The following is a 17,458-nucleotide window of genomic DNA, read 5'->3' on the forward strand; positions in this document are numbered from 1 at the left end:
GCAAATATGATGAAAAGATGAATATGAGACAAAACTAGAGAATGTCACATTTTATTATTAGCCGTTTCAACACATACATGTTTTACCAAATAAAAAGAACAGCACTTTTAGAGTTCATCCCACTCATTGATGTGAGCATAAGTATTGGGACAGCTGAACATAAGGCAGATATAAAAGATTAAAAGCTATTATTTAGTTGCAGATCCCTTGCACACAATCACAGCAGTGAGTCTGTGACCCATAGACATCACCAGACTCTTGGTCTCATCCTTTGAAATGCTTTTCCCAGCCTTTAATGCAGCCAATTCCAATTGTTGCTTGTTTTGGGGAGTTTCTGCCTTTACTCTCCTCTTCAGCTGGTGAAATTCATGTTCAATCAGATTTAAATCTGGAGACTGACTTGGGCAATCTAAGACTTTCCATTTCTTTGCCCTTATAAATGCTTTGACTGAACTGGCGGTGTGTTTCGGGTCATTGTCCTGATGCAATATGAAGCACTTCCCAATGAATCTGGTGGCATGTTCTTGAATATTGGTAGACAAGATGGTTTTGTACTCTTCCAAATTCATTCTGCTACTGTCATCATACATTAAGTCATCAGTAAAGTTGAGAGCGCCTGTTCCAGAGGCAGCCATGCATGCCCATGCCATGACACCACCTCCACCATGGTTTACAGATGAGGCTGTATGCTTGGGATCATTGCAGTTCCCTTTTTTTCTCTTTAGACTTTTTTACAGTCTATGATGAAAACCGACGCACAGTTTACGGTGTAGAGGCTACGGCGTAGGTCCGACGCAGAAGTATAAATTGGGCTTAAGTCTCTGTATGTGGGGTCTGACGTCACAGAAAATTCCCATGATGCAAAGGGTATTACAGTTATTTACTGTAAAGGGAATTTGCAGTATTATACTGGGTGATAAACAGTAAATAACTGCAGAAATTACAGAAATGTCTAACAGTGTGGTTTGTGTGTGTCATCATCGAATGCAAGATTCAGAATGCAGAAGTAATGGATATAGCTGATACAACAAATTCCCTGCTTTTAATATCTGAAGAATTAATGCAGCAGGACACAGCTGACCACTTAGAAAGACCTGTGAGGCAACTGTTCCAATACTTACGCTCACATCAGATAGAGGGATGAAACTCTAAAAGTGCTGATCTTCTGAGCTGGTAAAACATCTATGTGTTGAATCACCCAATAATAAAATGTGACATTCTGTAGTTTTGTCTCATATTCATCTTTTAATCATATTTGTAAATGTCTTGACTCCACAGCCAACAGAACAATTTCTGTCTTTTTTGTGTTATAAAATAGAAATTTAATTTCAATTTCTCTGTTTATGTATTTTTGAACAATTTAACGGAATAAGCGTCGAATAATTGTACTATATTCTAATATATAAAAGATTATAAGTGTTACTTTACTTTCATGTTTACAAAGCGGTAGGGCACGTGATTTGTCCGCTGCGTTGTCAGCATGTCACGTGATCAGTCAGGTGACGCAATATAACCCGGTCAGGTCGCCCGGGACGCGGTACAATGTTACTGTCAGAGCAGACGAACAACCGACGGACTCTTCAAAACACAATTCAGTAACCGCCTAAAGAGACGCGGAATCGCGTTTTTCTGATTCTTGTTTTATTCATGCATACAGCCCAAGCGTAACACTACTTATATTCAAGGATAACACGGTTTCCTGAGCCGTCGGCACGAGACTTTGTTATGACAAGGGACTGAGTGAGTTTACCGCAGTGTAGCTCGCCGCGCGTCCAGCATGAAGCGTCCAGTGTTGTGCTTATCCACCGTCTGCGCTGTTTTCATTGTCTGGACAATGTTTTCGGTGCCGTGGTGTTCCTCACACCCTCTCGAGGGAGGAACAGATTCGCCCCAGCTGAGGTTGGTGGAGGAGTTTGATCGGTTTAAGCTCGGGTTCAGCTGGCACAACATGTCTTGCGCGGTGTGCAAAGCGATCTTCGCCACGCTTGACATCGCGCTGCTGGTGAGACAATTGTCTATTTTAGACTCCCCTGGCTTTCCTGTTGATATAACTGTTCGCCTTATTTAGTAGAGTTAAAAGTAAACTTGATTCAGTCTCTTTTGCTCAGCACGATGGAGCCTGTGACTAAACTTGTTGAGCAGCCTAACTATTCAGCATTTTTTGGCATCATATGCGCGTGCGAGCTGACAGTGGCCAAAAATGCTGTCGTAGTAGACTGAGACATATAAATATACATTTAGCATTTACACAAACTATCATTTTAAAATATCCATGTTTAAGTGTGTATAACATGAAAATTATGCTTTTTATTCATGTGTTTTATTGCAGTATATATAAATTATTAGTAGTACTATTCATTTTATTAATTTTTTAGACATGCGAACTGTTATTTTAAATAAACACATTCATGAATATAATCTAAGTAACTATGCTTTTAATTTAATGTATTTTATTTAAATATTATAATGTATTTGTTATTGTATACCTTTTGTCAATATACTAGTTTTCTAGATATACAAATTATTGAATATATTACATTTTTTATATAATATCTGAATTTATATTATATAATTTTATATGTATGTATTCTATCATTTAGATTTTTTTATTTATTTGTTATTTTTTTATGCTTAAACCTAAATCTTTGTTAACAGAGTGACTCAAACATGGAGCGTGTGGCGCGTGCTTTAGGAGAAGCCTGTGTTCGACTGCATCTGGCCGAGGCGCAAGTATGCCGAGAAATCACTGAGCTCTTCCGAGATGATGTCATCCGTGCGCTCCAGGAGTCCTTCCTCTGGCCCTCGGAGGCTTGCGCTGTACTGGTTGGACCTACGTGTGGCCATTTTGATATTTATGCCCCCTGGAATGTGTCGCTGCCGCGGGTCCCCAAGCCCCCAGTTAAACCGCCCACCCCTCCCAAACCGGGCTCTCCACAGAGCCGAATCCTCTTCCTCACGGATATCCACTGGGATGCGGAGTACGCCGAAGGCAGTCTTGTGGACTGTAAGATGCCACTGTGCTGTCGAAATGACTCTGGAAGGGCCAGTTGGAAGCACACTGGAGCCGGATACTGGGGCACGTATGGCGATTGTGACCTGCCTTTGCGCACAGTGGAGAACCTTCTCCAAAACGTAGCCAAATCTGGCCCATGGGATTGGGTTTACTGGACAGGAGACATTCCAGCACACAACATCTGGTCTCAGACCCGGGCACAACAGCTGAACGAGCTCGTCACCATCACTAGACTCATACACAAACACCTGGGGCCTAATGTAACCGTTTACCCAGCGGTTGGGAATCACGAGAGCACTCCGGTGAATAGTTTCCCTCCTCCGTTTATACATGGGAATCGGTCGTCCCGCTGGCTTTATGACACCATGGCTGAGGAGTGGGCACCCTGGCTGCCAAAGGAAGCCCTCGAGACGATACGGTAAAGTACTGATGAAAAAGACTTTCCAAGTTATTTTGGCTAAATCTGTCACATTAATTAACATCACATTTTGGAGTATTGTCACTGATAAATACACAAATTATTCTTCTTATTCTTCTTGTTGTTGTTAGTTACATTTTATTATTTTTATTTGTAATATAATATCATGATATTATTGTTATTGCAAGTTATTTTTATCTAATTGAATTATTTTTATGAATTTTATTTATTATATATTTGATATGTATCTTATTTGTTGATGATGATGATGATAATAATAATAATAATAATAATAATAATCATAATTTATTTATTTACTTATTTACTTAACACACGTGGCAATTTTGATATTTTTGCCTCCTGGAATGCATCTAATTTTAAAGTTGTTGTTTTTGATGTAACCATTTATTTATTTATGTTTGTTTATATTGTTTTTTGTAATATAATATAATGTGGCTATTTAGACATCTATGTCCTCTTTAACATGTTGTTGTTGTGGTGGTTTTGCTACTATATAATTTATTTATTATTTTATTATTCCTATCATTATTATTATTATTATTATTATTATTATTATTATTATTATCGTCAACATGCACTTTATTTATATATAAAGTGTTTTGTCTTCTCTAGGCGTGGAGGGTTTTACACTGTTGAAGTTGAGCGTGGTTTAAGGGTGGTGTCCTTGAACATGAACTTCTGTGCACGAGAGAACTACTGGCTGATGGTGAACTCCACAGACCCGGCGGGTCAGCTCCAGTGGCTCATTAATATACTACAAGAGTCAGAGAACAAGGGAGAGAAGGTACTAGTTTACAAACATCAGAGAAAACTGAAAACCTCTTATTTTGTATTAAGAACATAAGAAAACAAACAACGATGTTGAAGCCTTTTGCTCGCTGCAGCAGTTTAACAAGTAGCAATGTTAGTGTTTGTGGGTTAGAGGTGTTTAAACATCCAGGCAACTGATCACGAGTCAGACCAGCTAGAAGCGGATGTGTGACCATTTCAGTTTTTGACTTGCAATTTTGCTGTTGCACGTTTGTTTGTATTTGGACATTATATATTAGATACCAATGATCCTTCTACTACTAAATGTTACTCAAATTATTTTATAAGAGGGTCCACAATTCTTTGATTTTTCTCAAAGCAAAACCAAAAATTTTTTTATCTTGAATTTTTGTTGTTTGGGGTTTTGGTGTTTTTTTGTTTTGTTTTGTTTTTTAGTTCCGTTTAGTTTTTAATAACCAGATCTAACCAAAGGTCTGTTTCTGCTGATCTCTCTCAGGTCCACATCATCGGTCACATCCCCCCGGGACTCTGCTTGAAGAGTTGGAGTTGGAATTACTATCATATAGTGAACAGGTCAGTCACTTTTCTGTGAACACACAGTATGGGCCGTCCTGCCGTACACAAGAGTTCACTTTCATCTGTTGTAACCCGTGGCTGAATCAACACAACTGCGTGACTGCACTAAAGGTTTATGACCGCTCCACAGTGTCTTTTATGATCACAATTGTCATACAGTTGCAAAAATGGGTCATGTTGACTGTAACTACCGGGCTTTGAGATAATTGTATTTGCCATTTGCCATATGTACTGGGAGGTGTATGTAATGCAGTGGTTAATGGTTCACTTTAGCAAGCAGTCTGGTTCCTTCCTCTATAATTCTCTTTCATTTTACAGATATGAAAGCACCATAACTGGTCAGTTTTTTGGGCACACGCATGTTGATGAGTTTCAGATGTTCTATGATGAAGATACATTGACCCGTCCACTAAGTGTGGCTTTCATCGCCCCAAGTGTGACCACTTATGTTAACCTGAACCCAGGTACTCCCTGTACCATATTAGTTCATAGATATTTTATTTTTTAATTTAATTGAAAATTTCAGATGAGAATTTTGGACTTGCTGTGCAAAGACTTTTAATGTTATAAAGTTTCAATTAAATTCTGTTCTTTATTCATAAAATAATTAATTGTATAGTGCTTTCTACAAAATATTTTTTAAATTAATTTTATTACTTTTTTTTTTTTTTTAACCATGTAGTTATTCATTTTATTTTAAATTTTATCATTGTTTTATGTAGTCGTTACATTTTATTTTAGTGTTTAATTTTATTAATTTTTTTTATTTTAGCATTTAGTTATTCACACAAAATCGTGGCTTATTACTATGTTTTTTTTTGTTGTTTTTTTTTATGATCAGGATATCGCGTATATTACATGGATGGAAACTATCCAGGCAGCAGTCGCATGGTTTTGGATCACGAGACTTTTATTCTTAACCTAACTCTGGCCAACAACCAGCCCTCAAAACCTGACCCCAACCCGTCCTGGACCTTACTGTACCGCGCGTCTGAGGCCTACGGTTTGTCCACACTCTTCCCATCAGACATGGACGCTTTGATCAAAGTCATGAAGAATGATGACCATGTCTTCCAGCGCTTCTGGTACCTCTTTCATAAAGGCCACGTCTCAAAACCCTGCACAGACACTTGCAAGACATCACTAATCTGCCTTCTGCACAGCGGACGATACGACCTTCTAACACAGTGTGACGTCCTACACGGAGATAAACACTCTGTTAAGAAGACAATGTGTTGAGGAAATCTGAAACTCGAGTTCTAATGGGTTTAATACCACACCAACGTCACAGAAACTTTCATTTGAACTTCTTTTTGTAGTATGTTACGTTTCTACTTGAGATCGTCAAAAGCTGACTTGTTATAGACATTGTTGGTATTAAAAGCTGTAAGGTGTCTGGCCAAGATGGGGTTCAAAATCCGCAGTTCTTGTAAAGATGTGGCCTTTAGAGCAGAGAACCAAAGTGAAGTATTACTGGTTGAAAGTGGAACAGGTTGTGACTTCACTGAATCATGTGGTGTCTTAGTGCCTCATAAAAACCACAACTGCTCAAACATCTCAGTCTTCATTCTCACTCATGTGGTTCAGTGTGATTTACGTCACTCTTGATCGGATTGTGGTCTGTCACTTTAGAAGTGTTTTGTTATCACTTCCTGCATTGACCTGTAGTTTGCACACTGGAGCCCATTGAAGGCCTGTTATAAAAGAAAATGGTTTGATTCAACCACAAGTCGTTAAACTTGTTTTAATTGCTTATGCAATGATGAAAAGATGATCATGTGATTGTTTCTCTGTGTGAACTAAAAATGATTTTGCAATTCTTGTGGGATTTTATGAATGTCGAAATGGATTGTCTGAAGGTCTTCCTGCTCAATAAATAATTATTTTGCAAGGTGATTTGTTTATGGACTTAAGCCTTGTGCCGTAATGTTGTTGGAAAAAGTCAACTATTGAGCAACTATGCATTAAATGAATCAGAAGTGCCATGTTAATTATTTCTGTTCCAAATCAATGCTATTCCTTTGAACTTTAATAAAATAATTCTGGGAAAAAAATGTATTGCAGATTCCACAAAATTGAGTACAACTGTTTTCAATTTAAGAAAAAAAAGAGAAATAAATGAAATATATATTTTTTAGGTATCAAATCATATCAGAATGCTTTCTGAAGGATCACATGACACTGAAGACTGGCGTAATGATGCTGAAAATTCTGCTTTCATCTCAGGAATAAATTACATTTTATAGTATATTCAAATAGAAAAGTTATTTTGTAATTATTTAATATTCCTTTTTTTTAACTGTGTTTTTGATCAAATAAATACAGCATTGGTGAGCATATGTCTTGAGAAAAAAATCTAAAAATGCATAAAAAAAATCAAAATGCTAATCTTTTAAATGGTAGTGTTGCGTATATTTAATCAAGTCTCCTCCTTTTGAATTAATTGAACCCAACTGCAAGATATGGCATTCAATTTACAAATACAGAGTTGACCTCTGTTACTCAGTTTCATCGAATATAAATATTCTAAAGAATTCAGAACTTAAACCAGAAAGGATTCTTTTCTATTTGAATATTGAGGAAAAGAACAACATTCTAGGAACGAGTTAGCTGAAAATAAATGTATTCAGTGAAACCTATAAAGCAGGGGTGTTAAACTCAGTTCCTGGAGGGCCGGAGCCCTGCAGAGTTTAGATGCAACCCTAATTAAACACACCTGATCCATCTAATCAAGTCATTCAGGCTTATTTGAAAACTAGATGGTTTGTGTGTTGGAGGAGGGCTGGAACAAAACTCTGCAGGGCTTCGGGGCCCTCCAGGAACTGAGTTTGACACCCCTGCTATAAAGCATCCCACTCATGTCAAATGTGACACAGTGCAGGACAGAACCACTAGGAGTCAGTAGATTATGCCTGATGACAGTATGTACTCAAGAAATACTTAAATGCATATTTTCCATGGAAGCAGGTGTTTGATATGTAAATACTTTTTTGAATCATTTCCTTCACAGAATAATTTTAACTGCTGCCAAAGATAAACAGAACCACAGTACAAGAACAAAAACAAAAGAATTTCTAATATATATATATATATATATATTTTTTTTACACAAAAACAACCATGGAAATACAATGAAATGAAAACATTTATTACACATTCAAATCTTATATATCTGTAGGTTTATGTGGAGTGTTTACACTGGCTTCAGTTTGCAGCTTATCGTAAGTATACCTCAAGAGATATATCTACTTATACAAAAGGACTAAAATAGTAAACAATATCCAGTCAGAGAATTTTCTTCTCAAGGGTCTGTGAAATACAACGTCACGCCAAAGTCCTCCTTATAGATGTCCCAGGTCTTTGATTTGTGTGGATTGTCCAGCTCCTCCCTCGAGAGATACAAGCTACAAAACAAACAACAACACAAAGATTTCAACTCTCAGAAGAGAAAAAAAACTTCCAAAACTACTGACAAAAAAAAAACAAAAAACCCACCTGTTGTTCTCAACAAAAGAGGTGTTAAACCAGAAATAGAAAGGACAGTCCTCGTAACCCTTTGGCAAACCCTGGAGAGAGAGAAAAAAGGAAGTTCAAGCAACAGCGAACCTCATTTAAACTTTCTTCATAAATACATGGGTCAATTAAATACTAAAATAGTGGAGACTTACAGCACTGGACTCAAACATGACCTTCACATCTCCAGTCACAACAGGCCCTTCCTGTAAACTGATGACCACCGCATTGTTACCAGTGTCAGGAAACACCTGGAAAAAAAAAATGACAGGACGATCAGATTGACGTGGAATGTAGCTACATAGTAATGTGCTAATGGTACGGCAGTAGTAAAATTGCTTGCTTTGCCCTTATTATATTTAGACACATACCGCACAGTTCTCCTGTTTGGCACAAACACACTGGAAGACGAGCTCTCGCTTCACTATGATCTTCACCTTCAGGTCGCTCCCGTTCCCCTTCCCTACACCTGAACAACAACCACAGCCACAGGAAAATTACACTGCTCCCATACAATCTACCATAGTTTTTCCTTGGTTTACTTAAAGTGAAAATTTGTTACTAAATATTAAGTTGCATGAAAATACATTTTAATATTAAATATATAATTCAGTATGAATATATGCAACATTATTTCACATTCAATATATATTCAATATATTGTAAAATATAATTTGTATATAAAATATATTTTGTCCATATAATTTGTAAAATATATATATATAATTATTAGGTAATATGTATTACCTATATTATTATTATTATTATTATTTTTTTTTAATCATACATTTTTTAATATATTATTCAATATGAATATAAAATAAATATGCATGGATATTACATGTATTTCAAATGTACTGTATGAACTAATATATATATATATATATATATATATATATAGTTCTATATGTGACCCTAGACCACAAAACCAGATTTGTTTTTTTTGTTTTTTTGAAAATCTGATTCAAATGAGAATTTGAAAGCGGAATAAATAAGTTTTCCATTGATGTATTGTTTGTTAGAATAGGACAATATTTGGGAGAGATACAACTATTTGAAAATCGCCTTTAAAGTTGTCCAAATTAAGTTCTTAGCAATGCATTTACTAATCAAAAATGAAGTTTTGACATATTTACTGTAGGAAAATATATTCATGGAACATCATCTTTACTTAATATCCTATTGATTTTTGGCATTAACTAAAAAAAAAAAAAAAATATCGGTAATTTTGACCCATACAATGTATTGTTGGCTATTGCTACAAATATACCCATGCTACTTATGACTGGTTTTATGGTCCAGGGTCACATATATTACTTTTTTCATATTCAATATCTAAATATTTTATTTCTCATGTATATATTAATACAAGTAATATATTTATAATAATCGTATTTATAATAAGTGACTACAGGCTGGGTCTTACCTGCGATGGAGTGGATTCGAATGCTCTTTATTTTCAGGCTCTTCTGAGGTGGTAGCTGACGGTTGTACTGGTTCTTCATGATCTCATAATAACCGACGTACCTACTCTGCAAGCGCGAAACAAACTTTATCAATAAAAAAAAAAAAAAGACTACATGCATTCACTGCTCACTGATGACTTCCAATACGGTATCACACACACCTGTGAGGGAGTTTCAACACCCTGGAACTTCGAACTCATATTTTTATCAGTCCGTCTCTCCCCAAAGTAGTCCAAACTCTCCTGTAAGATGGTTTAAAGAAAAATGTAACTCATTCTTAGATGAGAAAGGCTCTAAATGTAAACATGGATGAGCAGACTATACCTGCGCACTCTCAAACTGATCGCTGTCAATGAGCCACGTGCACACCAAAGTCCCAGTCCGCCCTGTTGAAAGAAAAAAAACCCCAACCATTACACACTTCAGACAGCCTGTATTCACAAACAACACTGACAAAACGACAGACCTTTTCCTCCTTTGCAATGGATGGCGATCACATTTCTGGAGTCTGCCGCCATCCACTCTCTAACACAGGCCGTGTACCGCAGCATATCTCTGACAGCATTAATAACAAACAGAGCTCCAATCAAGCCTCAAACCTTGCTAAAAATTCATATTTTGATGTTCAGTTGAGGTGACAGCACACTTACTCAAGTGACGGCACGTTATGGTCATCTATCATAACACGCTCCACTCTATAGTGAAAGAACTTTGGATCGTAACCCTTCTCACCTGAAACAAGATGTCGGATTAGCCACCTTCTTTATCATTTCTTTTAGAAGTGATCTGTACGGGCAATTGAGGTAAAATAATCTGATAGAAATCATAAAGAGAATCGTCTACTTACTACAGAGGTTAAACACCTTGTAATGATCCAGATGTTTGGTGTCCAGGAATCTAGCGACCTCCTGAAATGTGTCATTTATGTATTTATCATACAATTTTTGCAATGTTTTCTGAACTATTAAAATGTAAACTACTACTATGTATCTTACTTTGATTGGGTTCCTATAGAGCGCCTGCTTCCCAGAGGATGGAAAAGACATGGCAATGACTCTTTCTGAAGAGACAGAAGATCAATGATGAATCACTTTGGTTTGCAAATTCATTAATTTTGATGTTGTTAATAATGTTTTAAATGAATTTAAAATGATACACCTGGTGCAAAATTAAAGAGAAAAACATGAAGACGAAATGAAATGGCTATTTTTCTGCCAACTACTACAAATAGTAAATCAAACCTGTGACATAAGTGAGGTCCAGATCAAATCCATCTTTTTGGTACCGTCTTTTGTTCTCGGACACCTATGAAAATTATTAGATCAAGTTTATTTATATAGCAATTTCATACAACATAAAACGCTTTACATGAGAGTGAGACATGTGAAAGAACATATGTTTAAGAACATATAAACAAAAGAAAAGAAAAAGACTAAATAGGAGACTAAAAACTAAATAAGGAACAGAAATAAAAGTTTAAAAATGGATTAAAGTTTAAAAGAATGAAAAGTACATACATTGCAGTCAAAAGTTTGGATATAAAAAAAGATTTTTTTAATATATATATATTTTTTTTTTTTTTGAATAATTTCACAATATTGCCCTTTTTACTGTATTTTTGATCAAACGCATGAAGCCTTTGTGAGCTCATGCGTCTTTGAAACACAAACAGATTGAAAAAGGGTATCTGCAGGATGTTTAAGCTCAAATTTAAGACTTTTTAAGAGCTTTTTTAAGACCTGCACAAATAAAATTAATACTGTATGAGAAGGGTTAAGCAGTGTCTATGGTAACATTTTGAACTGTAAAATGATGGAAAAAAGCATGATTTACAGTTCAGATACAGGTTTTCAACAACAACAAGAAGTTTTATGAAATGATAAACTTCACATTTCAGCCTTTAAACCATTTTTAAGAAAAAAGTTGAGTCAGAAGTATCGATTATTATAATTAAACAACTAGTATCAATCAATTATTATATTAATTAAATAACATCTAAATATATTTTACTATTTTAATTGTTCATATTTTTATAATGCATTATCTTGTCGATTCACAAGTTCACTTTCAAAACATAAAAAATACGGCTCGATTTTCACTTTGTCTGAACAAAAACAGCAGACGTGGTTATTAAAAAAAGCAAAATTCATTCTCTGCCAGCAGAGATGCCAGAAATCCCACTCATTACCTAATTGGCTAAAGAGACACAATCACAGTTATTATAATGACCACACCACAAACTGTGACGAACAACAATTTCTTGGTGTTTAAGTCACTCACCATTCTCCTGGTGACCTTCTCAAGCTCTTTCTTCTGAGAGGCCAGTCTGAAGACACGTACCAGAATCAAAATCCTCAGAGATCTCAGGAAAGTGACCAACCTGCAAACACACCATTTTAATATCATTATACTTCTATAATATTGGGTGAAATGTGAGCATGTTGAGAATGTGTTCTGTTAAATCTGCTGTACCTGGGAATCAGGCTAGCTCCGGAGAGATCGGTGAATGTGTAGATCATGGTGACCACCAGGGTAACGACCACAATAGAAGCATCTACTATATTCAGTTTTGAGCTGAAATACACTTTGAATCTGAAAAAGAAGATGATTTAAGAATGGTTGATCAGAAATTGCTAAGGAACAGATCCTGCACATGTAAAATAATATCTTTGCACCAGCTTTTGATAATGCTCATACTGTATATTACCAATATTATTGCAGAGCTTGTGGACCATTTAACTTATTTTTGTGCTTGAGTTCTAGGAAACTGGTCCAGAGTGGAAAAACAAACCGGAAATGTGTTTCCTGCAGATAATTTCCTATCATGAGCAACTCGTCATTGGTTACACAACACTATTGGTTACTGTCAGTCAGTCTAAAGCGTTTTTGTTAATTATGTTCAAATGTGATGCAAGACAAAAAACTAAATTAGCAAAATTACTTTGAAAAACTACTAACCCTTCCACATATACACGGAGCAGTACATCAATGAGGAAAAAGAAGGAGATGACAAGAGAAACGGCCTCCATTGCACTTCTAACATCGTCACTACCGTTGGAAAGGGACAAGTCCACAATGACCAGAACAATATCCACAATGATCAGTACCAGGCCAAAAACACTGCAAACAAGAAGAGAAGCAACCTATTATAAATCACACAAACATAGTCTAAAATCTACTTTTATTGGACCTTATAGGTCCTACCACTTTTATTGGATTTTATAGGTCCTATGAGCCTCTTTTTATGACATTCTGAAATGAAATGATCCCACTCACCGAAAACCAAAAGACATCACAAAAGGAGCTATAGTTTTACGGACATGACTGCAAAACAAATCAAATGCAGTATGAGACATAAGAATATAAATCTCACAACATCACAATGTCAACAAATTTTAAGCTTACTTACTGGTACATGGTGTCTGGGTCCTCAGTTTCTTCCTTTCCATCATCGATCCGCACCTCTGCCTCCTCTTTCACCCCATTACTGCTCCAACATACATGGATAAAAGATGCATCATTTTAAAAACGTAAAGCTTACAAAACATCAGACGGAGTCATTTGTTAAACGTAATTCTTCTGGGAGTAGAGCTGAATTACTTAAAGTTGGGGGAGTAAAGGTCATTATGCATGTGAAGTGTTAGTAACTTCAACAGAATGTTATTCACTTACCTATTAACTTCCTTTGAATCCAACCCAGGGTTGAAATGCACAGATGTCATTTTTACAGGAAAATTTTGAGTTTCTCTCTGGGAAAAATTAAATAAATAAAAATAAACTGCAGTTTCCGTAAAGATAGCATATAGACTCTTATATTAAATAATTTTATCATGAGTTTATCAAATACAAACAGATGCTGCACTCTTACAAACACAAATGAATCTATTAATGAGTTATCAATCAAACAACATTGAAAAATAAAGCAGAATTAGGTCTATCAAACCAAAACATGACAAAAGATGTACTTACTTTAGACCAATAAATCCTCAGAGACCCCCAAATTCAAGGTTTCTGAGGTGGATTAAAAGATTTTCTGATTAATATGGATTACTGATCCCGAAAATTGTCAGCACCATAAAGTTTCGAAATCAAGAATGAAGCCCTTAAATATCTGCATAAAGAAATATAACAAGAAATTATTTGTTTCAGTCTGAACAAGATCATAGCAAAGGAATGCCAGCTTTGGGAAAACCGATACAAACCAGTCAGAAAGCGCATCCGGGAAAAACAGTTTCCCTTCCCTTTGCTCGACTCGCAGCTTTTCTGCTCTCTGAACAATCACATGTTCCTCAAACCCTCTTTCTGTGTCAGGTCTCCATGACTGTCTTTACGAGCGGTGACTGTCCCGTGATTTTTTGTGATAACAAAGGAAGGAGGTTCAAAGGTTTGCAGTAGTTTTCTTATGTCTTCCATCCACAACCACATTCACGCCGCCCCCTTCACTCCTACTGCAGACGTAGCGGTTTTTAACTTCCTCGTGCGCTTAAGTTAACATACACACAAAATAAGTATGGCGAGTGGTGATAATAAAACAAATGCGGTCCTTAAATTCACTGAGGTATTATACTTCGTAGTATTAATGAAATATGGTTGTAATTAAAGTGCGTTTCCGCGCGCACGCGCCATACAAGTTTGTAGGCTATTATGTTTTTTTAGGGGCCAAATAATCTCCTCAGTAATTGTAAATCCTTGTGGAGACCTTTTTTGTGAAAACTACTTCGTAAAAGAACGAAGTAATGATTTGAATAAAATCTAAAAGTCGTCAGAATTAAATGAGCAATTCACGCAAAAATACAATTCTTTAGGCTACTTAATTTCCTCACGCCTTTCCAAACACGTTAGTATTTGTTTTCTGTGTAGAACCTGGACCACAAAACCAGTCACAAGGGTCAATTTTTTGAAACTGAGATTTATACATCATCTGAAAGCTGAAAATAATAAAATAAGCTTCCCGTTGATGTATTGTGGTTTGTTAGGATAGGATAATATTTGTCTGATATGCAATTTGAAAATCTGGAATCAAGCCCAAAAAAAAAAAAGACAATTATAGGCCCTCATCAAATTATTGAGAAAATCGCCTTTAAAGTTGTCCAAATGAAATTTTTAGCAATACATATCAGAAATTACGTTTTGATATAGTCTATTTACATAATATCTTCATGGAACATGATCTTAATATACTAATGATTTTTTGGCATAAAAGAAAATCGATAATTTTCACCCATACAGTGTATTCTGGCTATTGCTAAAAATATACCTGCGCGACTTAAGACTGGTTTTGTGGTCTAGGGTCAAAAGTAGCATATAGAAATTTTTTATCTAAAGACGAAAAGGTATTATTTAGCTGCCTCTCCTAAGTATTCAGTAGGGATGGTGTTAGCCTACTCACTATATTGCTAATCATAATATTAAAGGTTTAGTGTGTTTTATGTGGAACAGAAATACCACATAAATTATAAAGAAAACAATTTTACGTTGTTGCCTCTGGTATGTGTGGAATGGGGGAAGATGAAGCAACTTTCTGACCCAGTGGACAGACTAATGTGGACCATGCGGAACCAGCAGTGCCTATAAATTTTAGAAATGAAAGTCTGGAGGGCATTTCATTGACACTTAATCTGGAGAAGGGTAAGAACACCGTGTTCTGTAAGTATAGGTTTATATTTAATATTAACCTATTGATATCTTTTTACAAATAATGACTACATTGCTTATTTTTCTACTTACTTGCATTTAAACATTTTAAATGCTTGTATTTCAAAACATTATGTGTTGAATGCAGATTAAATGGAAGCTTATGTTTGCTACATTTTATGTGTTTTTATTCTTGGACAAGATTAACACATTTCTCCACTTTCATGTAAAGAATATCAGATAGTCATGTCACAGCTGGTGTTTATCTTGGTGTTTCATGCTCTCACATTTCTTCAAATCTCAGTAAGTTTGACCAGACGTTCTACAATATCTACACATTAGAATAACAGCCTATAGAAAAAGAACCACAAACAGAAGAATAATGTTGTCTTTGGTTTATTGAGGCAGGGGAAGAATGCCAAATATCTGAAGTGTTGAAGCTGAAGGAAGAGATTCATACGCTGAATAATAAATTGCTGATTGGGGAATGGAAAGTTATGCATCTGCGTAATCACCGACGCTTCAAGCTGGTTCCCAACCTGGAACTATCACTGGAACTCAAGACGACCCCTGAAAACAACACTGAACCTTTACCCACCCTGCCAAGTTTTGGAGGTTCATTATTAGTTCACGACAAAGGTAATGTTTATACTTTTATAAGAAACCTGTGCACGTTGTTAATTTGCAGTTAAACCTTTTCATTATTTTATGAGAATTGATTATGAACAAATTTTGAAATGTTTTAAAATCTGTATATTAAGTTTTTTTTTAAATATCTGTCTGGGGTCTCAAGTCTGTTTTAAGTTTTATATTTTATTGTATTTCTTGAATTTAAACTGTGTTATTGCTGGGGTTAAACTGACATACAGAAGGGAAAGAAAAGTACATTTGTGATAAAACAGAGTACTTCAAAATAACAGAATGTTTTTTTTTCTTTTCTGTAATTTATGTCTGTTAGATTGTTCTGAGTTGTATGACAGACTAAAACCAGGGAGCGGATTCTACAGGATTAAACCCAAACTCTCAGTTGAACCATTCCTTGTCTACTGTGACATGGAAGATGGTGGGGGCTGGACTGTGATTCAGAAACGAATCAATGGGAAACTTGATTTTGACAGGTAAGTCTAATGTCTTTGTACTAATTATCAATATTTTTGCGTAAAGTTTACATTCTTACATTCAGACCCACATAAAGATCAGTATGATCAAATTGCCATTTCTATTCACAGAAAGTGGGAAGATTATAAAACTGGATTTGGTGATTTTCAGTCAAGCAAAGATGAATTCTGGCTTGGGAATGATCATATTCATACCCTGCTTAATGATGGTAAGATTGGTATACAAGCTGATCACTCTGCTTTTCTACTCTACAATAACACAATTAAAATTCACCTCTGTAGGTGAAAATGTGATGAAAATTGAACTGACGGACTGGAAAGGAGAGAGATCCTATGCAATGTATGACAACTTCAGAGTGTCAGATGAAAAGGTATGGTTAACACTTTAATGTCTCCTATTCCATCAAATTCCTCTTTGCTCACATCATTCCTCATCTATCCTCAGGATAAGTACAGGCTGCACTACGGGATGTACAGTGGTCAGGCAGGAGATGCCCTGTCCGGAGGGGCCAATATGGTGGAGCAGTGGTCAGCCTCTCATAACGGCATGCAATTCAGCACCCAGGACCAGGATCACGATCGCTATCTGCAGGGAAACTGTGCTGTTGAGAACAGGGGGGGCTGGTGGTATAACAGGTGATGCTGAGGGCTTTCTGGACTTTATGATCACAGATTGTTTTGTATACTAAACACCAAATTTTATGTTACCTGTTGCATACTTACAGGTGTCATGCTGCCAATCTTAATGGGAGATTTTACAGAGGTGGAGAGTACAAAGCCAAGCATGATAATGGTGTGGTCTGGGGCACCTGGAGAGGACTGTGGTACTCTCTCAGACGCACAGCCATGAAGGTCCGGCCCAGCTCCTACATGGACAACTTAGGGAGCGGAATAGGACCTATTGAGTAGCACGACAGCTAAACAGTCT

The 17,458-nt window shown here is 36.1% G+C and overlaps 3 protein-coding genes across 6 annotated transcripts; 2 read left to right on the top strand and 1 right to left on the bottom strand.

Moving 5' to 3' along the window:
- Positions 1 to 1,511: 1,511 nt before the first annotated feature.
- Positions 1,512 to 6,695, top strand: smpd1 (sphingomyelin phosphodiesterase 1). Its single transcript, XM_058790406.1, has 6 exons — positions 1,512 to 2,002; positions 2,656 to 3,431; positions 4,065 to 4,236; positions 4,720 to 4,796; positions 5,118 to 5,263; positions 5,641 to 6,695. Exons 1-6 carry the CDS (start codon positions 1,778 to 1,780, stop codon positions 6,036 to 6,038), a joined length of 1,794 nt encoding a protein of 597 aa, XP_058646389.1. The 5' UTR covers positions 1,512 to 1,777; the 3' UTR covers positions 6,039 to 6,695.
- Positions 6,696 to 7,926: 1,231 nt separating this feature from the next.
- tpte (transmembrane phosphatase with tensin homology) lies at positions 7,927 to 14,584 on the bottom strand. Of its 3 annotated transcripts, none has more exons than XM_058790411.1 (20): positions 13,981 to 14,584; positions 13,748 to 13,789; positions 13,451 to 13,527; positions 13,188 to 13,265; positions 13,055 to 13,102; positions 12,737 to 12,898; positions 12,251 to 12,370; positions 12,059 to 12,158; positions 11,020 to 11,083; positions 10,774 to 10,838; positions 10,626 to 10,686; positions 10,429 to 10,510; positions 10,245 to 10,333; positions 10,103 to 10,164; positions 9,940 to 10,020; positions 9,739 to 9,844; positions 8,684 to 8,781; positions 8,468 to 8,563; positions 8,295 to 8,365; positions 7,927 to 8,203 (listed from the first exon to the last, which is right to left on the bottom strand). In XM_058790411.1, exons 3-20 carry the CDS (start codon positions 13,498 to 13,500, stop codon positions 8,101 to 8,103), a joined length of 1,536 nt encoding a protein of 511 aa, XP_058646394.1. In that variant the 5' UTR covers positions 13,501 to 13,527; positions 13,748 to 13,789; positions 13,981 to 14,584; the 3' UTR covers positions 7,927 to 8,100. The 3 variants fall into 3 exon arrangements, with proteins under 3 accessions (XP_058646394.1, XP_058646392.1, XP_058646393.1); XM_058790409.1 differs by having other exon boundaries at positions 13,748 to 13,889; XM_058790410.1 differs by having other exon boundaries at positions 13,748 to 14,584.
- fgl1b (fibrinogen like 1B) lies at positions 14,027 to 17,439 on the top strand. Of its 2 annotated transcripts, none has more exons than XM_058790424.1 (9): positions 14,027 to 14,162; positions 15,287 to 15,424; positions 15,645 to 15,715; positions 15,817 to 16,051; positions 16,371 to 16,530; positions 16,642 to 16,739; positions 16,813 to 16,901; positions 16,976 to 17,166; positions 17,256 to 17,439. In XM_058790424.1, exons 3-9 carry the CDS (start codon positions 15,659 to 15,661, stop codon positions 17,437 to 17,439), a joined length of 1,014 nt encoding a protein of 337 aa, XP_058646407.1. In that variant the 5' UTR covers positions 14,027 to 14,162; positions 15,287 to 15,424; positions 15,645 to 15,658. The 2 variants fall into 2 exon arrangements, with proteins under 2 accessions (XP_058646407.1, XP_058646408.1); XM_058790425.1 differs by having other exon boundaries at positions 15,287 to 15,406.
- The last annotated feature ends 19 nt before the right edge of the window (positions 17,440 to 17,458 follow it).

Source organism: Onychostoma macrolepis, chromosome 10, assembly GCF_012432095.1.
Source record: "Onychostoma macrolepis isolate SWU-2019 chromosome 10, ASM1243209v1, whole genome shotgun sequence".
Classification (NCBI taxonomy): Eukaryota; Metazoa; Chordata; class Actinopteri; order Cypriniformes; family Cyprinidae; genus Onychostoma; species Onychostoma macrolepis.

Bases quoted from the DNA above. Each gene is read 5' to 3' on its own strand.
- smpd1 (XM_058790406.1), top strand. From the start codon at position 1,778: ATGAAGCGTCCAGTGTTGTGCTTATCCACCGTCTGCGCTGTTTTCATT. The intron at 4,237-4,719 runs GTACTAGTTTAC...GATCTCTCTCAG, and splicing joins CAGAGAACAAGGGAGAGAAG to GTCCACATCATCGGTCACAT. The intron at 4,797-5,117 runs GTCAGTCACTTT...TTCATTTTACAG, and splicing joins TACTATCATATAGTGAACAG to ATATGAAAGCACCATAACTG.
- tpte (XM_058790411.1), bottom strand. From the start codon at position 13,500: ATGACATCTGTGCATTTCAACCCTGGGTTGGATTCAAAGGAAGTTAAT. The intron at 8,782-9,738 runs GTAAGACCCAGC...GTTGTTGTTCAG, and splicing joins TCGAATCCACTCCATCGCAG to GTGTAGGGAAGGGGAACGGG. The intron at 8,564-8,683 runs GTATGTGTCTAA...TTTTTTTTCCAG, and splicing joins CCAAACAGGAGAACTGTGCG to GTGTTTCCTGACACTGGTAA.
- fgl1b (XM_058790424.1), top strand. From the start codon at position 15,659: ATGTCACAGCTGGTGTTTATCTTGGTGTTTCATGCTCTCACATTTCTT. The intron at 15,716-15,816 runs GTAAGTTTGACC...TGGTTTATTGAG, and splicing joins TCACATTTCTTCAAATCTCA to GCAGGGGAAGAATGCCAAAT. The intron at 16,052-16,370 runs GTAATGTTTATA...TATGTCTGTTAG, and splicing joins ATTATTAGTTCACGACAAAG to ATTGTTCTGAGTTGTATGAC.